The following is a 22,104-nucleotide window of genomic DNA, read 5'->3' as shown; positions in this document are numbered from 1 at the left end:
ACTCCAATGGGCATCAGCAAAGCATATCAAGCTGCAGTAAGACCGAGATTGGACAAGGTGATCCAGCATGAAGGATAGGTTCCTACAGCCAGCCAAAGCACCAGGGACAGCCCTGCTCCCATTGCCAGGACTCTTACAAATAGACCAAGCTACACACTGTCACATATCTAGAGGACCTAGGTCAGTCCCATGCGGGCTTCTTGGTTATTGGTTCAGACTCTGAGCTCCCATGAGCCAGGCCAGCCATTTCTATAGGTTTTCTTCCAGTGTCTCTGACCCCACTCCTGGATCCTACACTGCCTCCCTCAGCTCACAGGACTCCCCGAGCGTGTCCCAATGTCTGCTGTGGTCTCTGAACCATCAGTCACTGATCTAAGGCTCTGCTGTAGTCACCAATCCCATCACAGGGGATGACCCATTCAGGCTGTTCATCCATTGTGCTGGGGTCATCCTTGTGGACTTGTAGAAGTTTCCCTTGCATCAGGCTTCTGCCAAACTGTAAAGCCCCCCCCCTCCCAAGACAGGATTTCTCTGTGTAGGCTTTGGAGCCTGCCCTGGAACTCGCTCTGTAGTCCAGGCTGGCTTCAAACTCACAGAGATCCGCCTGCCTCTGCCTCCCGAGTGTTGGGATTAAAGGCGTGCACCACCACCGCCCGGCATAAAGCCCCCTTTTCCATTCATCTCAGCAGGCTCCCCTCTCCCCCAACCCTATTCCTCAAGTTGCCATGCCCACCTGCTCCCAGTCCAACCAGGAGATCTCTTTCCCTTCCTGGGAGATCCATGCCTCCCACCCTTGGCCCCTCCTTGTTACCTAGCCTCTCTCTGTGTGCACAGATGCAGAAATTATCTTTTACTTTGCAGTTAATATCTATTTTTGAGTGGGTGCGTCCAATGTTTGTCTTTCCGAGTCTGTGTTACCTCACTCAGGATGATTTTTTTTCTCGTTCTGTCCATTTGCTTTCAAATTTGTTGATAATGGGGGCTGGAGAGATGGCTCAGAGGTTAAGAGCATTGCCTGCTCTTCCAAAGGTCCTGAGTTCAATTCCCAGTAACCACATGGTGGCTCACAACCATCTGTAATGAGGTCTGGTGCCCTCTTCTGGCCTGCAGGCATACACACAGACAGAATATTATATACATAATAAAAATAAATAAATATTAAAGAAAAACAAATTTGTTGATAATGTAATTACAGATCTAAGGCACTGAGCCTTGCTGGAGTGAATGATCAACTTCAAATACTAATAAATTTTTACATTAATAAATAACACCTTTTTTTTTTTGGTTTTTCAAGACAGGGTTTCCCTGTAGTTTCTAGAGCCTGTCCTGGAACTAGCTCTTGTAGACCAGGCTGGCCTCGAACTCAGAGATCCATCCGCCTGCCTCTGCCTCCTGAGTGCTGGGATTAAAGGCATGCGCCACCACCGCCCGGCTAATAAATAACACTTTTGAGTTTAAATCAATGAAATTTATAGCAACTATTAGGGAATTTTCGTTTGACTTTATTTTCTTTGTTGGGCTTGGATTCAGTGCCTTGTGAATTTTAAGCAAGCACTGTCCTAACTGAGTTGCATCTGTAGTCTATTGCAACTTTTCTATAGGATTAAATCATAATCTACATGTGAAAACTTTTTATTTAATGTGTATGAGCAGTACAGCTGCCTATGTGTATGTGCACTACATGTGTGCCTGGTGCCCATGGAAGTCAAAATAAGCCATGAGATCATCTGGAACTGGAGGTGTTGGTGGTTGTGAGCTGCTGTGTGGGTGATGGGAACTGAAACTGGATCCTTTGAAGACCAGCAAGTGCTCTTAACTGTTGATCTATTATTCTAGCCTCATAATCTATTTTTATGTTTGACAATGAAATGTGCTGAGCTACAATGAGTTCACCTTCAGCCTTTCAACCAAGCCCATGTTTTAAAAGAAAGTAGTTTGAAGAGTGCTGGTGATACACCTCAGAACATCACCACACTGTAGGTTCAGTCCTCAGTGTCACCGCAAACAGTCGCATAAGTGAATAGGTAACTTTGTCTTCAATAGGCTAAGTATTGCTTTCATGCGCAGTTAACACTCCTAAAGACTACTCCAAACATATATAGAAGTTATTTTTTTATGTAAATAGGTTTGGAAGAAAATTTTTACAGCAATATTTGTTATTTGTTAGACAGTATTTTGTAGTAAAAAATGTTTAAACTTGGGCGTCAGCTAATTTTACCTCTCATTGTCTTTGTTATCTTGGAAAATCATTTAATTTTTAAAACTTCAGCTTTTCATATCTGTAGTTAGACTTTCTTGTCAGACTTTCTTTGGACCACCACCCCCCAACTAATGATGGAGACTTAGTATTAATTATGAAAACTTTGTCTTTAGCTTAGGCTTGTCCCACTACGTCTTATAACTTAAATTAGCCTGTTTCTATTAATCTATATTTTGCCATATGGTTCTTTATGTCCTCTCTGTTTTGTAAGTCTAATTCCCTCCATGTCTTGCTGGCTTTTTCTGCCTCGCCAGATTCTAACCTTGAGTTCCTCTCTCTGTCTGGAAGCCCTGCCTTTTGTCCCCTGCCTAGCTATTGGCAATTTAGCTAAACCAATTATTATTATTGGCAATTTATTAAACCAATCAGATGCCTTAGGCAACACATCTTTCCACAATTTGTGCAAATATCCTGTAACATATGATCATCATGGTAGGTCATGGTGGCATGCAGGCAGACATGGTGCTGGAGAGGCATCTCAGAGTTTTAGACCTTGCACGGGCAACAGGAAGTAAGCTGTCTCACTGCGTAGCTTTGAGCACATATGAGACTTCAAAGCCCACCTTCACAGTGACACTTCCTCCAGAAGACCACACCTCTTAATACTCCCTTTTGGGACCACTTTCAAACTACCATAGATGTGATTTAAGTATAAAAAACGTTCTTATATGGGGATAATATTAATTAATGAAACTTAGTGCTCTCAGCTAAGTGAGAAGTGTGAAAAAAATCAGGCTCACCCAGGAGGTAAGGAACAAGGTCTAGTTTAAATAGTGCATGGTGGTGGTCAGTTTTGTTGTTCAGTTTTATATTAGTAAAAATTACTGGATTTGTTTATGATTTGAGACAGGGTCTCACTATGTAACTTTGGATGTCCCAGATGTAATATGTAGATGAGGCTGGCTTCAAGCTGAACGAAATCTGCCTGTTTCTGTCTCCTGAGAGTTAGTGTTGTTAGTGTTGCTTGTTTTGTTTTTTTAAGTACCTTTTAAAAACTAACTTAATCTTTGCATGGGTCATAGAATTGGTATCTAATATTCTATTCCATAGATTGAGTATGGAAGACTTAGAATTTATTTTTCAGTGTCAGGATGCTCCCTTGGTCTGTTTTCCAGATGAGGGGTGGAATTGCCTATGTGTAGGAATTTATGCATGTTCCTGAGTTGATAACCACTTCATGCTATATTTCATTTATTTTGCCAGAGTGAGAAAGTCATTGTTGTGAAATCAGCCATCATTTCACAGTAAAACCTTCTACTCTTTTAAGTTTAAAAAAAGGAAATTTCTTCTGGGCCTGGAAAGATGATTCAGTTGGTAAAATCTGTTATGTAAACATGAGGACCTGAGTTTGGATTTCCAATACCCACTAGGCCCTGCAGCCTGCATACATAGATCTGTAGTCTCAGCACTGAAGAGATGGACACAGGTGGAGTCTTGGAACTCATTGACTAGCCAGTCAGGTAAAAACAGTGATCCCCAAGTTCAGTGAAGGGACCCTGTCCCAAACGGAGTGGAGAACCATTGAGGAAGAAACTTGATGTTGACCTATGGCCTCCAAATTCATGTTCAAACACATGGGCCTTTAACCACGTACACATGTGTACACATATGCAATAACATATATACCACATATGCTCATATGTATATACAACACATACCCATATGGCCTGCACACACATGCACACAAATTTGCTTAAAGATTAACTTCTCAATGTAGAGAATTCCTTACTTTTTTGAAATTTCTTTTAAACTTTAGAGCTGAACGACAAAGAAATGAAGCGCTGTATAACGCGGAAGAGCTGAGCAAAGCTTTCCAGCAATATAAAGAAAAAGTGGCTGAAAAGCTGGAAAAGGTGAGAGAACTGTTTGTCCAAACTCAGTGTCTTAAATTACTATCCATATCTAAAGTAAGATAACACATGGGATGTTTTTATTTATGAAATAACAATTTTAAAAAAATATTTATTTTAGCTCATATGTATGGGTTTTTATATGCATATCACATGTATGCTTTTTAGAATAGTGTGTCAAAGCCCCTGGCCTTGGAGTTACAGATGGTTGTGAGCAATCATGGAGGTGCTGGGAGTTGATCTTGGGTCCTTTGCAAAAACAGCAAGTGATCTTAACTCCTGAGCTATCTCTCCAGCCCTGGAATATACTTCTAAAGATTTTATTCATAATAAAGTAATTGAAATAAAACTTTTATTTCAAATTTATTTTAATTTTGTGTTTTTTTTAAATCATTATAATTTTTAAAATTACATGTCTATTTGGAAGGGGGCTATATACATGAGTGTAGTGCTCATATAGGCCGGAAGAAAGTGTTGGAAACTGGTGCTCAAGATACAGGAAGCTGTCAGCTGCCTGATGTTGGTGCTGGAACCTGAACTTGGGTGGGTCCTCTACAGTGTGTGCTCTTAACCACCGAGTTATCTCTCCAGTCCTTATGTTTACAGATAGGTCTCGTGATGTTGTCCAGAGCCGTCCAAATTCAAATTCAAGGTCCTACTGACTCAGCATCCAAAGTATCTGGGATTATAGCTATTTGGAACATCATGTCTAACAACATAAAAAGTTTGAAAATATTGGTTAAGGAAGATGCTCACCAGTATCTTTACTACTAGGAGAAACCTTTACTGAAGGACTAGGAGAGCAGGCACAAGAAATAGAAAACATTAGAGAAGGAAGGAGTGATCATAGGTTGGAGCTAGGGAAGCAGAACCAGGAAATTCATTCCCATTTTCACTGAAAATGGAGACAGAGATCATGGTTCAACTTTTCACTGCTTTCTTGATCTACTGTTCTAGGAGGGACTCACTCTGCCTCTCAGAAGGGACATCTTTTCATCTGATCCTATACAGAAATGCAATGATTTAATTTTCAATTTAATATCTTTAAATAATACAGTATCATATACTATGATCCTATATCATAAACCTATATCAAAAAAGACCACAGGTTGGATATTCAGGAATTGAGCTCAGAACAGAGGTCTGATGACGTGATGTTGATGAGAGATTATAATATAAGCAAAGGAATATAATGGTTCTGTTAAAAGAAACAAGGTCCGAGAACAAATTCTTTAAGGAAAGTGTTAGAATAAGAAGTTACTAGCTGGGTGTAGTGCACACACCTTTAATCCTTGTACTTGGGAGGCAGAGGCAGGCAAATCTCTGTGAGTGAGGCCAGACTGGTCTACAGACAGTTTCAAGACAGCCAGGGCTGTTTCACAGAGAAATTCTCTCTTGGGAAACTAAAACCCAAACCAAAACAAAAAAGCAGAAAAGTTACTACTGAGTATGGTTACCTTTTATTAGTTGTTTAATTGTAACTACAATTAATTATTTAATATATGGAGCTAGAGCTCAAGTTCAGAGGTAGAACACTTGCCTATTGTGCATCAGGCTCTAGGTCCAATGACTAGTATTGCAAAAAGAAAAATAAAAGAATCATTGTAGACAGAAGTTTCTGTCTCACCTGGTTCCACAGCAATCCAGTCCCAAAGAAACACAGAGGATATATCAACTATAACCTGTTTAGCCTATTAACTCAGACTTATTATTAACTAGCTCCTACTGCTTAAATTAACCCATAATTCTTGTCTGTGTTTAGCCATATGGCTTGGTACCTTTTCTCAGTATGGCGTTTTCACCTCGCTTCTTCTGCATCTAGAGGATGGCTGCATCTCTGCCCTTTTCTTCCCAGAATTCTCCTAGTCTGGTCGCCCCACCTATACTTCCTGCCTGGTTACTGATCAGTCAGCATTTTATTAAACAAATACAAGTGACAAATCTTTACAGTATACAAGAACATTATCCCACAGTGTTCCCCCTTTTTCTTTTCAAAACAAGAACCCTGAATCTAATCTCCTTTGTTTAACCTTTTTTCCTGACCATTATCCATAACAATTTTTAGCCAACATGCTAAACAAAGACAAACATCCATAATCCATTTTTTGGAAATGTAGGTGTAGTTTTCTAGGCTACTTCTTGCTTAATGGGGGTTCTGGTAATCTTATAGGGAGCCAAAGAAAATTTAGGATTATGGTCAAGTCTTGACTGGAGTATTCTGTGAGACTGGATCATCTCAGCCAACAGCCTTGAAGCTGTTCTGGATGTAGAACCAGAGGAAACTGCAACAGAGGTCCTCTGAGACGTTGGATCATCTGGGCCATCTGTTCCCATTGGAGTGTTTCAGGGGGTCTTCCTTGATCAAATCTGATTTTTTTTAACCCAGAACGAATCCACAGCCTCTCATTTCCTGTGGAAATAAAAGTAGACCCTCTTTCCCAAAGTAACATATCTTTTGACATAAATTTTGAAGTTAAGATACTTTTATTTTTTTTTAAATATTTATTTATTTATTATATATACAATATTCTGTCTGCGTGTATGCCTGCGGGTCAGAAGAGGGCACCAGACCCCATTACAGATGGTTGTGAGCCACCATGTGGTTGCTGGGAATTGAACTCAGGACCTTTGGAAGAGCAGGCAATGCTCTTAATCGCTGAGCCATCTCTCCAGCCCAGTTAAGATATTTTTAAAGTATATAGGTTAGTTTAATCCAGCAGCATTTATAATCAAATGTCTTTTAGCAGCTGTTGCTCCTTTCTCAGCAGTCAAACAGTTAAAAGACAACACAATAGCATACAGTATCCAGACTCTCTGTGTATTTTCCATCTTTATGTGGCTTTTTTTTTAACTCTATTTCTTTTGTTTTTGAGGACTTTATTGTTTTTCTTTTTTCTCCCAAGCCTACGAATATTTTTAAACACACTGTAAACTGTTTAGAGGGTTTTTTGTTTTGTTTTGGTTTTTCTTATCTGAATCTGTCTTTACTGCATATCTCTATCTTTTTATGGCCACATGAGTCTTTCTGCTAAGCAGCATGGCTAGGATTACAGCGGCAGCTTTGGCAGCTGGCTCCACTCCATTCCTTAGCCTTTTGAGAGTCTAGCTTCATGGTGGAGGTACTGGTGGGAGCCATATTTGTTGCCACAACTCTGTGGAGTTTCAAGGTCTATGCTACCACCAAAAAACTTGATGCCAGCTACTCATAAACACCATTTAAGCCGGTCGGTGGTGGCGCAAGCCTTTAATCCCAGCACTCGGGAGGCAGAGGCAGGCAGATCTCTGAGTTTGAGACCAGCCTGGTCTACAAGAGCTAGTTCCAGGACAGGCTCTAGAAACTACAGGGAAACCCTGTCTCGAAAAACCAAAAAAAAAAAAAAAAAAATACCATTTAAGTGTTTGATGGCAGAGCCTCTTAGAAGAGCTGCGAGGGTTTTCCACTGATGTTGAGTCCTGAAGTCTCTCTTAAAGGGGCCGCACCTCTGTACATGAAGAAGTCTCTCTTAAAGGGGCCGCACCTCTGCTTGTCTCAGCAAACAAGCCCACCTGAGACAGTGCTGCTACCAAGAAGCCTTGCTTGATTCTTTTGTGTTTAGAATCCCCTCCTAAACTCTCTCAGGTTTTATGTGGATATAGTTGCCGAACATTGGATACTATCTTAGACAGAAGTTTCTGTCCTGCCCAGTGCTGCAGTAATTTAGTCTCAAAGAAACACAACTAGATTTATATTAATTATAAACTGTTTAACCTATTAGCTCAGGCTTATTATTAACTAGCTCTTAAAACTTAAATTAATCCATAATTCTTTTCTGTTTAGCCACATGGCTTGGCATCTTTTCTTAGTAAGGCATTCTCATCTTGCTTCTTCTGCATCTTGCGGGTGACTGTGTCTCTGTCTTTCCTCTTTCTAGAATTTTAGTCTGGTCACTCCACCTATACTTCCTGCCTGGCTACTGGCCAATCAGCATTTTATTAAACAAATACGAGTGACAAATCTTTACAGTATAAGAGCATTATCTCACAGCAAATCATCATGAAATTTGCAAGCAAATGTATGGAACTAGAAAAAAAAACATCCTGAGTGAGGTAACCCAGATTCAGAAAGACAAACATGGTATGTACTCACTCATAAGTGAATAGAAGAAATAAAGCAAAGGACAATCAGATTACAACCCATAGCTTCAGAGAACTGGGAGCATGGGGGAGGGTGGATGATGGAAGGGAAGTGGGAAAAAAAGATATAGCTTGATAAAAACAAGAAAAAAAAGAAAAAGACAGTTATTTGGGGCTGGAGAGATGGCTCAATGGTTAAGAACACTGAAGAGGACCCAGATTCAATTCGCAATAACCACATGGCAACTACAAGTGTAACTCCAGCTCCAATACCCGTACACAGACATGCATGCAGGCAAAACACCAATGTGTATAAAATAAAAGTAAATTTAAAAAGTTACATATCAAGCTAAGTGTTAGTCTTTGGGAAATTTAGTAATGCTTACTATGAAAAGTTCACAGTCTACTAACTTATGTAGAAAAATGATATCAGTATTTTGGAATAACGTAATATAAATGTTAGGTGTAGTTGGAGTCATGAAAAGGGGTCTTTGGGGAAACTCAGAAGGCTTTATGAAGTGGCTGAAGCTAGGATGTTTGAGCTGCTGGGTATCTCGGTGATAACCGTGTGCTATGGACCAGTGTGAAGCCGAGAGGATAGAGAAACGCACATGTACATCTGAAACTGTATGGAAGTGGTGGGGTTCAAGTCAAACATACTGTGAGATGCCAAGCGAGACTCCTTGAAGATGACTTATCTGAACTGGTGAGACAGCTCAGTGGATAACGACAGTGAGTGTCAGGAACCTACATCAAGATGAAAGGAGAGGACCAAGTTCCCAAAGTTGTCCTCTGGGTACACATGCACTTGCCTACATGCATTCATTGTGTGTACACACATAATAATAATTCTTACAAGTTAGAAGATTAATCTGAGTAGATCGCAGTAAGATATACGAAAGCTAGGGAATAGGTGAGATCTAGTGATAACTTGAATATGTTAGAATGAGATAGTAAAAAAGAGAAGTATTGTTTCTACGATATTTGTGTCAGTAACTGGCAGATGATTTTATCTTGAATTGAAACAGATAAATTATGGGGAAATGAATTCTATTTTGGAAATCACTGCAGGACTTCCAGCCGTGGGTCTACTGAGGACTCACATTCCCAGGCATAGTGTAGAGGCTGAAGTCTAGACTAGAGCTCCAGACTTAACAGTCTACAGTATTTAAATGGTAGAAATCTTGGGCATTAAAAATTTTGTTCAGAGTGAGGGAAGGATGAAAGGTATAACTATGGAACATAATAAATAGAATAATTTTTGATATATATTGACAAGTAAGTTAGGGAATTAGGTAAATATAGAAAAACTGAGTATAAAAAAACCCAGGTATCTAAAATATATAGATGTATGACATTATTATAATGGAACACATCATTCTATATAATTAATATGTACTAGTTCAAAAAATTATAAAAGAGGTAGAGTGTCAGATGTTTTAGATCTGACGAGTAGTGAAGGATGAGGAAGCTACACAGAATGCACAGCCTTTGAAATGGGAGAAAAGAGAGATCAGTGAAAGTAGCTGACTCTTCTTTATATAAGGAGGAGATAACTAGTTGGGGGCAGGGATAGAAAGAAAGAAGCTGGAGTAAGAAAAGAGATTTAGGCCTAGGAGTACCCTGAGCCAGTTAGTAGGCTTAAAGGGAAAGAGCCAGTAAGTGGAGCCACAAAAAAATATTGAAGCTATTGGACTCACAGAGAGTGGAGTTGGCATATGTAAGGTTATTCAAGATGTTATAATTTTGGGGGGGGCGAAATGCACTTCATGTTCCTGCAGAAGACCTGAGTTCAGTTCCCCGCATCCATATCAGGCAATTCACAAATGCCTGTGATTCCAGCTCTGAGGGGTCTGACACCCTTTTCTGGCTTCCATCTAAAAAAGAAGGAAAGAAAGATGTTATAATTTTAGAGAATATGTTTGTTTTGGTTTTGAGGTGCTCCTGTCACTATGAATTCAACTAGTCTTGAACTTGCTGTGCATCCTAGACTGCTTAGGATTCATGCTTCTTCCTTTTTTAGCTTTGTAAGTGCGTGCATCACCCATACCTGCCCCGGGTTCCCTTTTTACCCAAATGAGGACATTCTTTTGGAGGAAGAGAGCCGCTTGTTGGTTCCCAGCCGCCTGGCTAGCTTAGATCCAAAATAATCACACAAAAACTGTATTAATTAAATCATTGTTTGGCCCATTATCTAGCTTCTTATTGGTTAACTCTTACATGTTAATTTAACCCATTTCTATTAATATTGAGTATCGCCACATGGCTGTGGCTTACCGGCTAAAGTTGCCAGCGTCTGTCTCCAGTGGGCTCCATGGCTTCTCTCTAACTCCGCCTTCCTCCTCCCTTGCTATAGGCCAAGCCAGTTCTTTATTCATTAACCAATAAAAGTAACACACAGGTAGAAGGACCTTCCACACCATTTCCCCTTTTCTGTTTAAGCAAAAAGGAAGGCTTTAACATAGCAAAATTACATATAACAAAACAGGTGTCAAGCAAGAATTGCAGTTACAATATTTATATCTACTTTCTTTTATCATAATTAACAAAAACTGTATCTACTTTTTATTTTTTAACTCCATCAAAGACTCCAGAAGGATATAATATTACCTAAGTAAACAGGAGGTGCCTTGTAAGCAACTTCCAAAACTCTAGAAATGACAGAGACATCTCACTGCCTGGACAGTCACCCAACATTCTTATGTAATGTTGGGGCATTCATCTTCAGCCCAGAGGCACTTAGTATCCAGGAGACTTTTCTATGAAGCAGGAAATTTCAAAGACAGTTCCACCTATATTGGCAGTTTGTCAGTCACTTTCTTCTGTATCCTGCAGAATGTCTGACAGATTCTTTCATGGAGCAGGAACCCTGAAGGATCGTCTCACCTTTAGGCAAGTTCAGCAGTCATTTTTCTACAGGTCCTGCATGTCCAGTTCATAAAGCAGTCCAGACAAGAGCAGTTTCTTGCCCAAATGGATAACCAATGCCATAAGGAGCCTCTTCAATGTCCATCTTCCTCTTGAAGTAACTGGTGCTGCCAGGAGCAGATGTGTCTCACTGTCATGAAAAGTCCTAATTTATTAAAACATTTAAAATGCCATATTGTGAAGGTTTTTGAAAGATTGAAGAATACATATCTATCTGAAATACATCTCTGTACTAGAAAACCTAACATGACTACAAGCTTGACTATTATAGATGGCTATTAACCTATATTTATTAATTATACATTACATTTTTAAATAAACTACACAATCACAATACCTTAATCAAGAGCAGGAATATATGTATAACAGGATTGACCTTAAATTTGCATCAATAAATCAAGATCCATACCAATGCAAATCTCTATAGCATATCCCCCTTTAAATATAAAGAAACATTTATAAACAATATTTGGGAATTTGGACGTACTTTTATCCAAATTGTTTCCTGCTATTTGGGGGCGCTGTTAATCAGATCTTTCATGGTGTATCCTGTGTGTTAGGTTCATCTCAGCAGTTGGGTGAGTAGTTTTTTATGGTATTCACAGCAGCCTTTCAGGGGATTGTGGTTCTCAAACAATATTAGCCTGGAATGAATGTACAGGTTCTCATCCTCTGTGGAGACAAAGAAGAACCCCTTTTCCAAAGCAACACATCCTTATACTCCAATTGTGAAGTCAAGATATTTTATGTTGTGTGAGTTCCAGGACAGCCTAGGGGTACACAGAGGAACCAAATAAAAAAGTTTTACATAGGAAGTTGAAGGGTTTTGTACTGCATGTTTTTGGTGTGATGAAGACACTGCTAACATGATTTGTATGGCGTGTCGGGTGAGTTATGGGATGGATTTTAGAAATGTAGGGTGAGTGCTTCTCATAACAAAATTGTAAGGAGAGGGAAAGTAGCCAAAGTTTTCAAAGGTATGTGCAAAAAGACAAAAGCATAATGAAATCAACAAGTGCTAAAACAAAGTAAGAGTGCATGACAGCTGAGAGGAGGAGTTCCAGAAGTCGTCAGTCCCTGGGCACTAAAGGGGGAGAGTGCATTTGGCATTCCTTTGCAGGAAAGCTGTTAATACCATTTACATTATTGTCTGTCTCGTGTGTATGTGTGTGCCATACTGCCCATTTGGAGGTCAGAGGACAACTTGTGGGACTTAGTTCTCTCTACTTATGTGAGTCCTAAGAGTGAAATCAGGTCATTAGGCCAGGCTGAAATTGGCTTTTGCTCGCTGAGATATCTTGCTGGCCTGTAAGCACCATTAAAGGACACAATGTTAATAACTTAGTAGATGTTGAAAACTTAAGAATGACTTAATCAGAAAACGTTTGATTTTTAAATGTCTTGAGAGGGTTCTCATGGGAATGTATATCCTAGAAGGGATATTTGTAAGGTGACGTGTGAGAGAAAAGTACTTTTAGGAGGAAGAGTGTCTTCAGGGAAAAAGGAAAATGTAATTGATTTTTACAGATTTAGTTAGGGTTAATAGTTTGTAATTTTGCTCAGCAAAATCCTTTAGTTGGATTAATATAACAAAGGATAACACAGGGAATGTAATAGGTTATTTCAATCCTCCACTTTCCTTGTTCCAACCTGAGTGCTATTGTAACTTGTTATCGTGTGCGTGTATGTTTGTGTTTGTTGGTGTGCACAACACTGTACATGAGGCAGTCAGAGAACAACTTTGTGGAATTGTTTTTCTTTTCTGGCTTTACGTGGTGCCTTAGTTCTTTTCAGTTGCTCTGACACAAACACCATGACCAGGGCCATCTATAATAGAAAGCTTTTTTGGGGGGCCATGATTCCAGATGGTCCAGAGTAAAAGCCGGGTGACAGAAGCAGCTGAAAACTCACATCTGGATCTTCAAGCAGAAGGCAGAGAACACACTGGAAATGGCGGCAGTCTTTTGAAACTCCAGTGCCTGCTCCCAGTGACACACCTTTTCTAATACGGCCATACCTTCCCATCCTTCCCAGACAGTGTTCAAATGAGCCTCTGGGGCCATTCTCATGTAAACCAATGCATTTGGGTTCCAGGAAACTAACTTAGGTTGTCAGACTTGCATTGCTCAACAGTAAGTACCCTTACCCTCTGAGCTATCTTGTTGGCTGCTTGGGTTGTTATTTCATTAGGAGTATTTTAAAATTCTAAAATTAGATTTCTGAAACACTTGTACTGAAGGGCAATTCTTTTTTTTTTTTCAAGACAGGGTTTCTTTGCATAGCCCTGGAACTAGCTCTGTAGACCAGGCTGGCCTTGAATTCACAGAAATCTATCTGCCTGGCGTGTGCCACCACCTGAACCAAGAGCAACGAGGTTTGATTACTTGGATATACAATCCCTATTTGAATTGCTTGCTTTATCCATGTTTGACCTGAGCATTTTGCTTTCAGGTGATATTGTTTTTGTCAATCTGTCACTGGCCCGTAAGGATTTCTGAATAAGTACTAATATCTTCTTTTTGTCTTCTGTGTTAGGCTGTTTCCTTTCACTGCAGTACTAGGGACTGGGACGTGTATGAGATATTTAGCCTGTTCCTGTTTCCTTCCAGAATCACCGCTCACAGTTCCAGTTTAAAATTAGTGTACTCACTTAAAACAAATTTTTGTTTTAGGTTCAAGCTGAAGAAGAAATATTAGAGAAAAATCTTAGTAACTCTGAAAAAGAAAACAAAAGGCTTCAAGAAAAGTGTAATCTGTATAAAAGTGAACTTGAAATTTTGAAAGAGAAATTCAGGTACATTTTTATGGAAAAAATTTTAATATGCAAATGGAATAAAGGGAAACAAGCATTTTTTACTGTAAATATAGAGTTTTTAATGTAATATAGAAGGCTAAGATTCTCTAGGTATAAATCCATCATTTTTTAAAATTGTTTTTATTGAGCTATATATTTTTTTCTGCTCCCCTCCCTTTCTCTCCCCTCCCCTTCTACCCTCTCCTATGGTTCCCATACTCCCAATTTACTCAGGAGATCTTGTCTTTTTCTACTACTTCCTAAGTAGATTAGATCCATTTATCTATCTCTCTCTCAGGGTCCTCCTTGTTGTCTTGGTTCTCTGGGGTTGTGATTTGAAGGCTGCTTTTTTTTTTTTTTTTACTTTATGTCTACAAGCCACTTATGAATGAGTACATATTATATTTGCCTTTTTGGGTCTGGGTTACCTCACTCAATATGAAGTTTTCTAGATCCATCCATTTGCCCACAGATTTCAAGGTGACATTATTTCTTTCCGCTGTGTAGTACTCCATTGTGTAAATGGACCACATTTTCCTCATCCATTCTTCGGTCGAGGGGCATTTAGGTTGTTTCCAGGTTCTGGTTGTGACAAATAATGCTGCTGTGATCATAGTTGAGCACATGTTGTTGTGGTGCTATTGAGCATCCTTTGGGTAGATACCCAAAAGTGGTATTGCTGGGTCTTGAGGAAAGTTGTTTCCTAATTTCCTAAGAAATTGCCATATTGAAATCCAAAGCGGCTGTACCAGTTTGCACTCCTACCAGCAATGGAGGAGTGTTTCCTTACCCTAATCCTCTTTAGCATAAGTTGTCATCAGTGTTTTTGATCTGGGCCATTCTTTCAGGTGTAAGATGGAATCTCAGAGTTGTTTTGATTTGCATTTCTCTGATGACTAAGGATGCTGAGCAATTCCTTAAGTATCTTTCAGCCATTTTAGATTCCTCTGTTGAGAGTTCTCTGTTTAGGTCTGTATTCCATTTTCTTTACTGAATTATTTTATAAACCCATCTTTTTAAATATAATAAGACATGTTAATTCTAACACATTGTAAACGTAGAATAATACAGATCAATACAGAAAATGCTCTTGGAGTGTAATCACATTAGCTAGCTACTAAAGATCTTTCAAGAGGAAGAAAATTATCGAGTGTAATTTTCTTTCTTTTTTTATATAAAAGAAAACACAGAGGCTCAGAGAGTAGCCACTATTTTCCATAGTCAGGAAGGTAGACTAGGGACTGGCTAGGTGTGGTAAAGGCACTTACTGCATAAGCCAGCCGATGTGAATTTGATTGCTGGCACCCAAATGAATGTGGAGGGAGAGACCTGACTCCTCATGGCTGTCTTCTAGCCTGTACGTGAGGGCTGTGGCCTTTCTCTCCCTCCCTTTATCCCTCCCTCCTTCAGACACATTAATTATAATGATCAAGAAATTTTAAATTAAAGATGTTAACTGAATTGGCTGACTCTGATACTGTATACACTAGAATTTTTTAATAACTAATAATTCTGATCAACTTTCAGAAATTTGTAGCAAGGAGGTCACTTGTTTGTTTCCAGCCACTTAACCCTGAAATAATCACACAGAAACTGTATTAATTATGTAACTGCTTGGCCTACTAGCTCTAGCTTCTTATTCACTAACTTACATATTGATTTAACCCATTTTTAGTCATCTGTGCATCGCCATGTTCCAGCATTCTTCTCTGGCAGGGCTACATGGCTTCTCTCTGACTCCGCCCTTCTTTCTTCCAGCATTCAGTTTAGTTTTCCCTGAGAGTAAAAAACCTCTATTCTTTTGCCCTATCAGGCCAAGCCAGTTTTCTTTATTAATTAACCAATCACATTCACAGCATACAAAGGGGAATCCCACATCATCAAGTTAATATCCATTTTCATAACCTTAGACTTTTAAGGTAGGGAGAGCAATTAAAATAATTCTTTTTGTAATTGTATAATTGCAACACATTTTTCTTAAAGTGGGTACATTTAGTATTTTGCCTTGGTAGATGAGATAAAATTACTCGAATAAGTCTTAGGATATGATGTTATCAATTAGAACATATGATTCCAGAAGCGAAATGCTGCTAATTATTCTCTGATAAAATGTTTGATCACTAAAATTTTTGTTTCATATTTTATAAAATAACTTTTAAAAAGATTTTGTCTTTATTTTAAATGTGTGTATATTTGTGACTGCATCCAGGTTGGGGTGGTGTTGTGTTTGTCAATATGATATCTTCAGAGGTTAGAAAAGGGCATTGGATTTCTACAGCTAGAGTTACATGTGGTTGTGAGTCACCTACTATTGGTACTGAGAACTGAACTTGTTTTTTTTTTTTTATAAGAACAACAATACCATTGAGCTATATCTGTATATTTTATAGTATTATAAAATAATTTTTATACTTAGACACTTCTTTCTTGATGCTTCCCCATATACCAGTACTGGAGATGAACTCCATAACCTTGTAGATGTCATGCAAGTAATCTACTACTGACCTCCGTCCCTCATCTAGTAATTAGACTTCTATTTTATTAAATTAATTTTGTTTTTTGACAATTTCATATGTGTGTATATATACATAATATGTCTGATTACTCTCCTCCTCCAGTCTCGCCTCTCCCTCCTACTTGTTTCAGTGCTACCCCCAAGTTCATGTCTTCTTGTCTTGTGTACAACTGAGTTTACCTGTCTCCCTCCAGGTTTGGGACTATCTGACGGAGCTTGGTGTTCTCCCCAGTGGGTATACAGATGAGAACAGTGACCCCTCTTTTCACACTCGTCAGGGAAGGGCATAGCCTGAGTGTCCCCTAACAGACCCAGTCTTCACCTGTGTGTGTAGGCCATGCACATGCTGAGTCCGTGACCGCAGGGATGTTTCGGTGCAGCAGTGTTTTGAAGCCCGTTGTGTTTTTTCTATTTCACATAATGTTGGCTATGAGTTTGTCATATTTAGCCTTTATTATGTTGAGCTGTGTTTCTCTATACTTTTCTCTCCAGGAATTTTAGTATGAAGAGATGTGGATTTCGTCAGAGATGTTTTTAATATCTGTCGAGATGATCGTGTGATTTCTGTCTCTATGTCCATTTGTATGACTTATTATATTTGCATAAATTAAACTCCCTCTGCATGTCTGGAATAAAGCCACTAATCATCTCTAATTTTATTAATTTGAATCTTCCCTTTCTTTTGGTTAATTTGTCTTACAGTTTTCCAATCTTTTTGTCTTTTTCTTTTATTTTCACTATGTGCGTGCATTCTCTTAAGTGTGAGCACAGACACATGTTGTGGCCCACAGAAATCAGGAGATCATATTGGATCCCCTGGAGCTGGAGTCATAGCCGTTGTGAGCCACCTTAAGTGGGTGCTGGGATCTGAACTCCATTCCCCATGTTAGGAGCGGCAAATACTTTGAATTGCAAAGCTGTCTCCCCAGCCTTTGTTTATCCTTTCAAAGAACCAACTCTTGGATTTTGTTTCCATTTTATTACTTTTTACCTCCTCTCTCTCTCTCTCTCTCTCTCTCTCTCTCTCTCTCTCTCTCTCTCTCTCTCACACACACACACACACACACACACACACACACACGAGTGCTGGGATTAAAGGCGTGTGCCACCACACCCAGGTATATTTGCCAGGTTTTAATTATTTTTCCTAATTTTTTTTTTTAAGTTTGGTTTGTTTTTTCAGACTGTCTTTGTTGTTGTTTGGTTTTTTGTTTTTCAACACAGGGTCTTTTCTCTCTGTGTAGCCCTGGTTATATTTACTGAAACTCACTTTGTAGATCAGGCTATTCTTAGATCTGCCTGCTTCTGCTTCCTGAGTGTGGGGATTAAAGGCATGCATCACAATGCCCAGCATAAATATTTTTCTTTGTAATCTGTCCTCAGGAAATTCAGCCAAGAGACATACAATTTAATCAGAAGTTTACTTAGGAAAGCAAAGTAAAACATGCACACCAAAGAGAGATAGGAATGGGTTGTGCTGAGGGAGTGGGACAACAGCCCTTGGTTTTCTGTTTGGATATTTACAAATATTTATGAAGGGAATGGCATTCTCATGGGGGTATGTTAGCGTTTCCCTGCTCCCAGATCATGGTGAACCAGATCTTCTTCAGTTCTGTTGAAAGTCTACAAAGATGAGAGGGCTGGTGTCCAAACAGTAATGTAAATGTTGTAATGATATCAGATCCTTTGAGTCCATGGCGTTTGTTGTATGCTTGTGTGGCAGGAAAGTGCCCTAATCCCTCAGTTTCTCCTCTTGTGGGAAGAATATATCTCCAGTTTTAAGGAAGTTTAACTGTAACAAGGCATGCTTACATTCACGACACAGCTCCCAACAGTTCCCTGCTGTCCTCAGTTCTGTAAGCATCTGTTTCTCTTTTCTTTTGTAGCCTGGGCTGGCCTGCATGCATGGTATAGCACAGGCTGGCCTCAAACTTGGAGCAGTTCTTTTGCCTTCACCTCTTAAGTACTTGTAATACATGTGAGCACCCATGCCTAGTCCTTGTGCCCTTGGGATAGATGTGACAAATCTTCAGCATAGTGTTGTGTCCAGTGTACAGCATTTTGTTGAGAATATTTGCTATTTTCATATAGAATATTGGCCTCTACTTTTCCCTTTTTTTTCTTGTGTCCTTGCTTTAAAGTAAGAGCATGTAAATGTGACTATTGAAAATGTATGCTCATTTTATTTTAAGTTTAATGCTGTTTTCTTTATAGGCAGTTAAAAGAAGAGAATAACAATGGAAAAGAAAAATTAAGAATTATGGCAATGAAAAATTCAGAAGTCATGTCACAGTTAACTGAATCTAGGCAAAGTATCCTGAAGCTAGAGAGTGAGTTAGAAGACAAAGATGAAGTATTACGAGAAAAATTTTCTTTAATAAATGAAAACCGAGAATTGAAGGTTCGTGTTGCAGCACAGAATGAACGACTGGATTTGTGTCAGCAGGAAATAGATAGTTCAAGGTTGGAGCTGAGGAGCTTAGAAAAACTGATGTCCCAGGTGCCGGTAAGTGCGTGTCAAGAGAAGTGCAGTGCGCTTGACTGCCGTGGAAGAGGAAGCCGCTGGGGTACAGAGCATCCTTGTGGCTGCTCTGCTGCCTTACGTTCTTCTCCAGCCAGTTGTTTCCCTTCCTACTCCTTTACCATTTCTTAGTCTCTGAGATGCCATATAGAAGAACTGCACAGAACTTTAAAAGATTTTTGTTGAAGTATTATTTATATATTGAAAATCCATTCCTTTAAGGTATGCTATTAAGTGAGCTATTAAGTGAGTTATAGTAGTTACAACCTTGTGACAGTCACCACACGCCACCCTGGAGGATCGCTGGTGCCCACAGGTAGTACACCCACGTCGGGAAACCAACTATAGTTTCATTTCTATAGATTTGTCGATTCTTGACATTTCATATGAGTACAGTTATAACAGCATGTTGTTGTTTTCTTTATTTTTCATTTCTTGAGGGTCATTCACATTGAGATATTAGTATTTCATTTCTTTTTTGTGTTGAATAGTATCTTAGTTAGGGCTCCTATTGCTGTGAATAGATACTATGACTGTGGCAACCCTTATAAAGAAAAACATTTAATTGAAGTGGGGTCTTACAAGTTTCAAAGCTTTAGTCCATCATCATGGTGGGGAGCATGGTGGCTTGGTACATGTTGGTATGCAGGCAACAAAGGACCCTGAGACACTGGGCGGTGTCTTGAGCGTGTATGCGACCTCAGTGCCCACCTCCACAGTGACACCCTTCCTCCAACAAAGCCACACCTAATAGTGCTACTCCTTTTGTGATTATTTTCTTTCAAACCACCACAAAAGTGTTCAGTTGTATCCATATACTATATCTTATTTAAGTACCAATTGGTGATCATTTGGGCTATTTTTGCTTTTAGTCTGTATTAATAGTGCTTATGTGAATATTGGCATAGAAGTTTTTTTGATGACATGTTTCAGTTTTTCTTGGATAGATACCTAAGAGTAAAATTTCTGGGAAATTCATATCAAAATGTTTCCTAAAATTCCTACACAGTTAGAACTCTTGTAGTACTGATTCTTGTTTCTCTTCACCTTTGTTGACATTTGTTGTCTCTCTATGTCCATCTTAGTCTGAGAACTAGTGTTTCACTATGGTTTTCATTTTTATTTTCGGATGGCTAATGTTCAGAAACTTTATATATACTTATTAGACTAACATGGAATTAAAATATTGATGTATGCCAATGAGATTAAAAAGGCGAATGTCCAGCCGGGCGGTGGTGGCGCACGCCTTTAATCCCAGCACTCGGGAGGCAGAGGCAGGCGGATCTCTGTGAGTTCGAGACCAGCCTGGTCTACAAGAGCTAGTTCCAGGACAGGCTCCAAAGCCACAGAGAAACCCTGTCTCGAAAAACCAAAAAAAAAAAAAAAAAAAAAAAAAAAAGGCGAATGTCCATGTGCCAGAAGTTTGACAGGATAGGTATGAAGTAAAGGTAAGAGTGAGAACACTACACAAGTGGGCCACAGCTGGCTCACTTGAGATGGACGTGGGCTGCATGGCGCGTTCTCCCCAGTGCAGTGTCGTCAGTCTAAGACTGAGAGGCTGCAGTAACTTGGAGATCATCAGATTTGATAAGGTCATTTCACTATTCAAAACTGTGGCTGCACAGAAATAGTAACCTAATGAGCAATTAGCAGGAGCAGGGTCTAAGCACCCTGCCTTTGCTTTATCTGCTTAGACGTTATTTACCAAGATGTTAGTTTACAATTTGTTGCCTTTTAAGAGTGAAACATAATTTGCAGATATATACTCATTTTAATATACTCATTTTAATATACTCATTTTAATATACTCATTTTTATATACTCATTTTAACATACTCATTTTAATATACTCATTTTTATATACTCATTTGTGCCGGGTGGTGGCGCACGCCTTTAATCCCAGCACTCGGGAGGCAGAGGCAGGCGGATCTCTGAGTTCGAGGCCAGCCTGGTCTACAAGAGCTAGTTCCAGGACAGGCTCTAGAAACTACAGGGAAACCCTGTCTCGAAAAACCAAAAAAAAAAAAAGTAAAAAGAAATTTGTATTTGTGCTCAGTGTCAAGAGTGATATCACATGATTTTAAAGGTGGCTATAATATATGTTTAGTCCTTTGTTTCATAAAGTGCTGTCTGACTTGGAAATATGGAGTTTTTTTTCATTTCTAGATAACTTGATTTGGTTATAGCTTGAAGCTTTTAGTCATTGAGTGCTTTGCTCTTTGTCATAACTACGTTTTAAGATCCTGTATTAGTTTGAAATTCTTGTATATCTTTCCTATCCATTTTTCAAATGTTGCTACATATAGATGCATCTAGAAAAACTTTGCTTTGTGAGTTTTTGAAAAAAACTATATGTAAATACTGTAATTCGTTTTAATTAAGTATTAGGTTTTGAAATATATTCATATTGACTTGCACAACTCAAACATGCTTATACATTCTACTGATAGATGCCAGATTGTTTCCATGTTTTTTAACCTGAGAATTCTAAGAAAACAGTTGTATCTTATATAAGTTTATAAACGTTTGTTTTTACACTTGCAGTTAAAAAGAGAAGTAGTTGGCTTTAAGTCATCTCTTTCTAAGCACCAGACGAATACTTTTTCTAACAAGGAGGACAATTGCCTTGGCTGCTGTGAGGCAAATAAATTGATGATTTCGGAATTGAGGTATGCTTTTCAGTTTTGAAAGTTACAGTAAATAGAATGTTTTGTTAATCTTTAATTTAAGATGGTTAGTTGAGTAGTTTAAAAATCATAGGAAATTCCAGAGAATCTTATAAAAATGTAGACTTCCCAAGTTAAAATTGATTCTTAATATTATCTATATTGTAAATGTTTATATTCTTACATAGTCATAAATATGTATACTAATGTTTATATTTGCTTAGCATCATTTAAAAAAATCTGTTCTTTAGGGCTAGAAAGAGCTCGCTTAGTGAGTGAGAGCATGTACCGCTGTTACAGAGAATGTTGAGAGTCCCAGGATTCATGTCAGGCTGCTAACAACAACTTGGAGTTCTGGCTCTAGGGTATCTAATATCTCTGACTCCGCCAGCACCTGCATTCATGTTTACATACCTTATTTTATAAGACATACATACACATAATTAAAAATGGAATA

The 22,104-nt window shown here is 38.8% G+C and overlaps 1 protein-coding gene across 1 annotated transcript in view; it reads left to right on the top strand.

Moving 5' to 3' along the window:
• The window catches only part of Ccdc18 (coiled-coil domain containing 18), a 127,758-nt gene that overhangs the window by 16,467 nt on the left and 89,187 nt on the right, over window positions 1-22,104 (top strand). The window contains 4 exon segments of the mRNA XM_038332291.1: window positions 4,017-4,113; window positions 13,824-13,945; window positions 18,675-18,966; window positions 21,526-21,650. Coding sequence (XP_038188219.1) covers window positions 4,017-4,113; window positions 13,824-13,945; window positions 18,675-18,966; window positions 21,526-21,650 — 636 coding nt within the window.

The sequence above is a fragment of the Arvicola amphibius genome, chromosome 1 (genome assembly GCF_903992535.2).
Source record: "Arvicola amphibius chromosome 1, mArvAmp1.2, whole genome shotgun sequence".
NCBI classification, from domain to species: domain Eukaryota; kingdom Metazoa; phylum Chordata; class Mammalia; order Rodentia; family Cricetidae; genus Arvicola; species Arvicola amphibius.
This window is presented reverse-complemented; position numbering and strand designations above follow the sequence as displayed.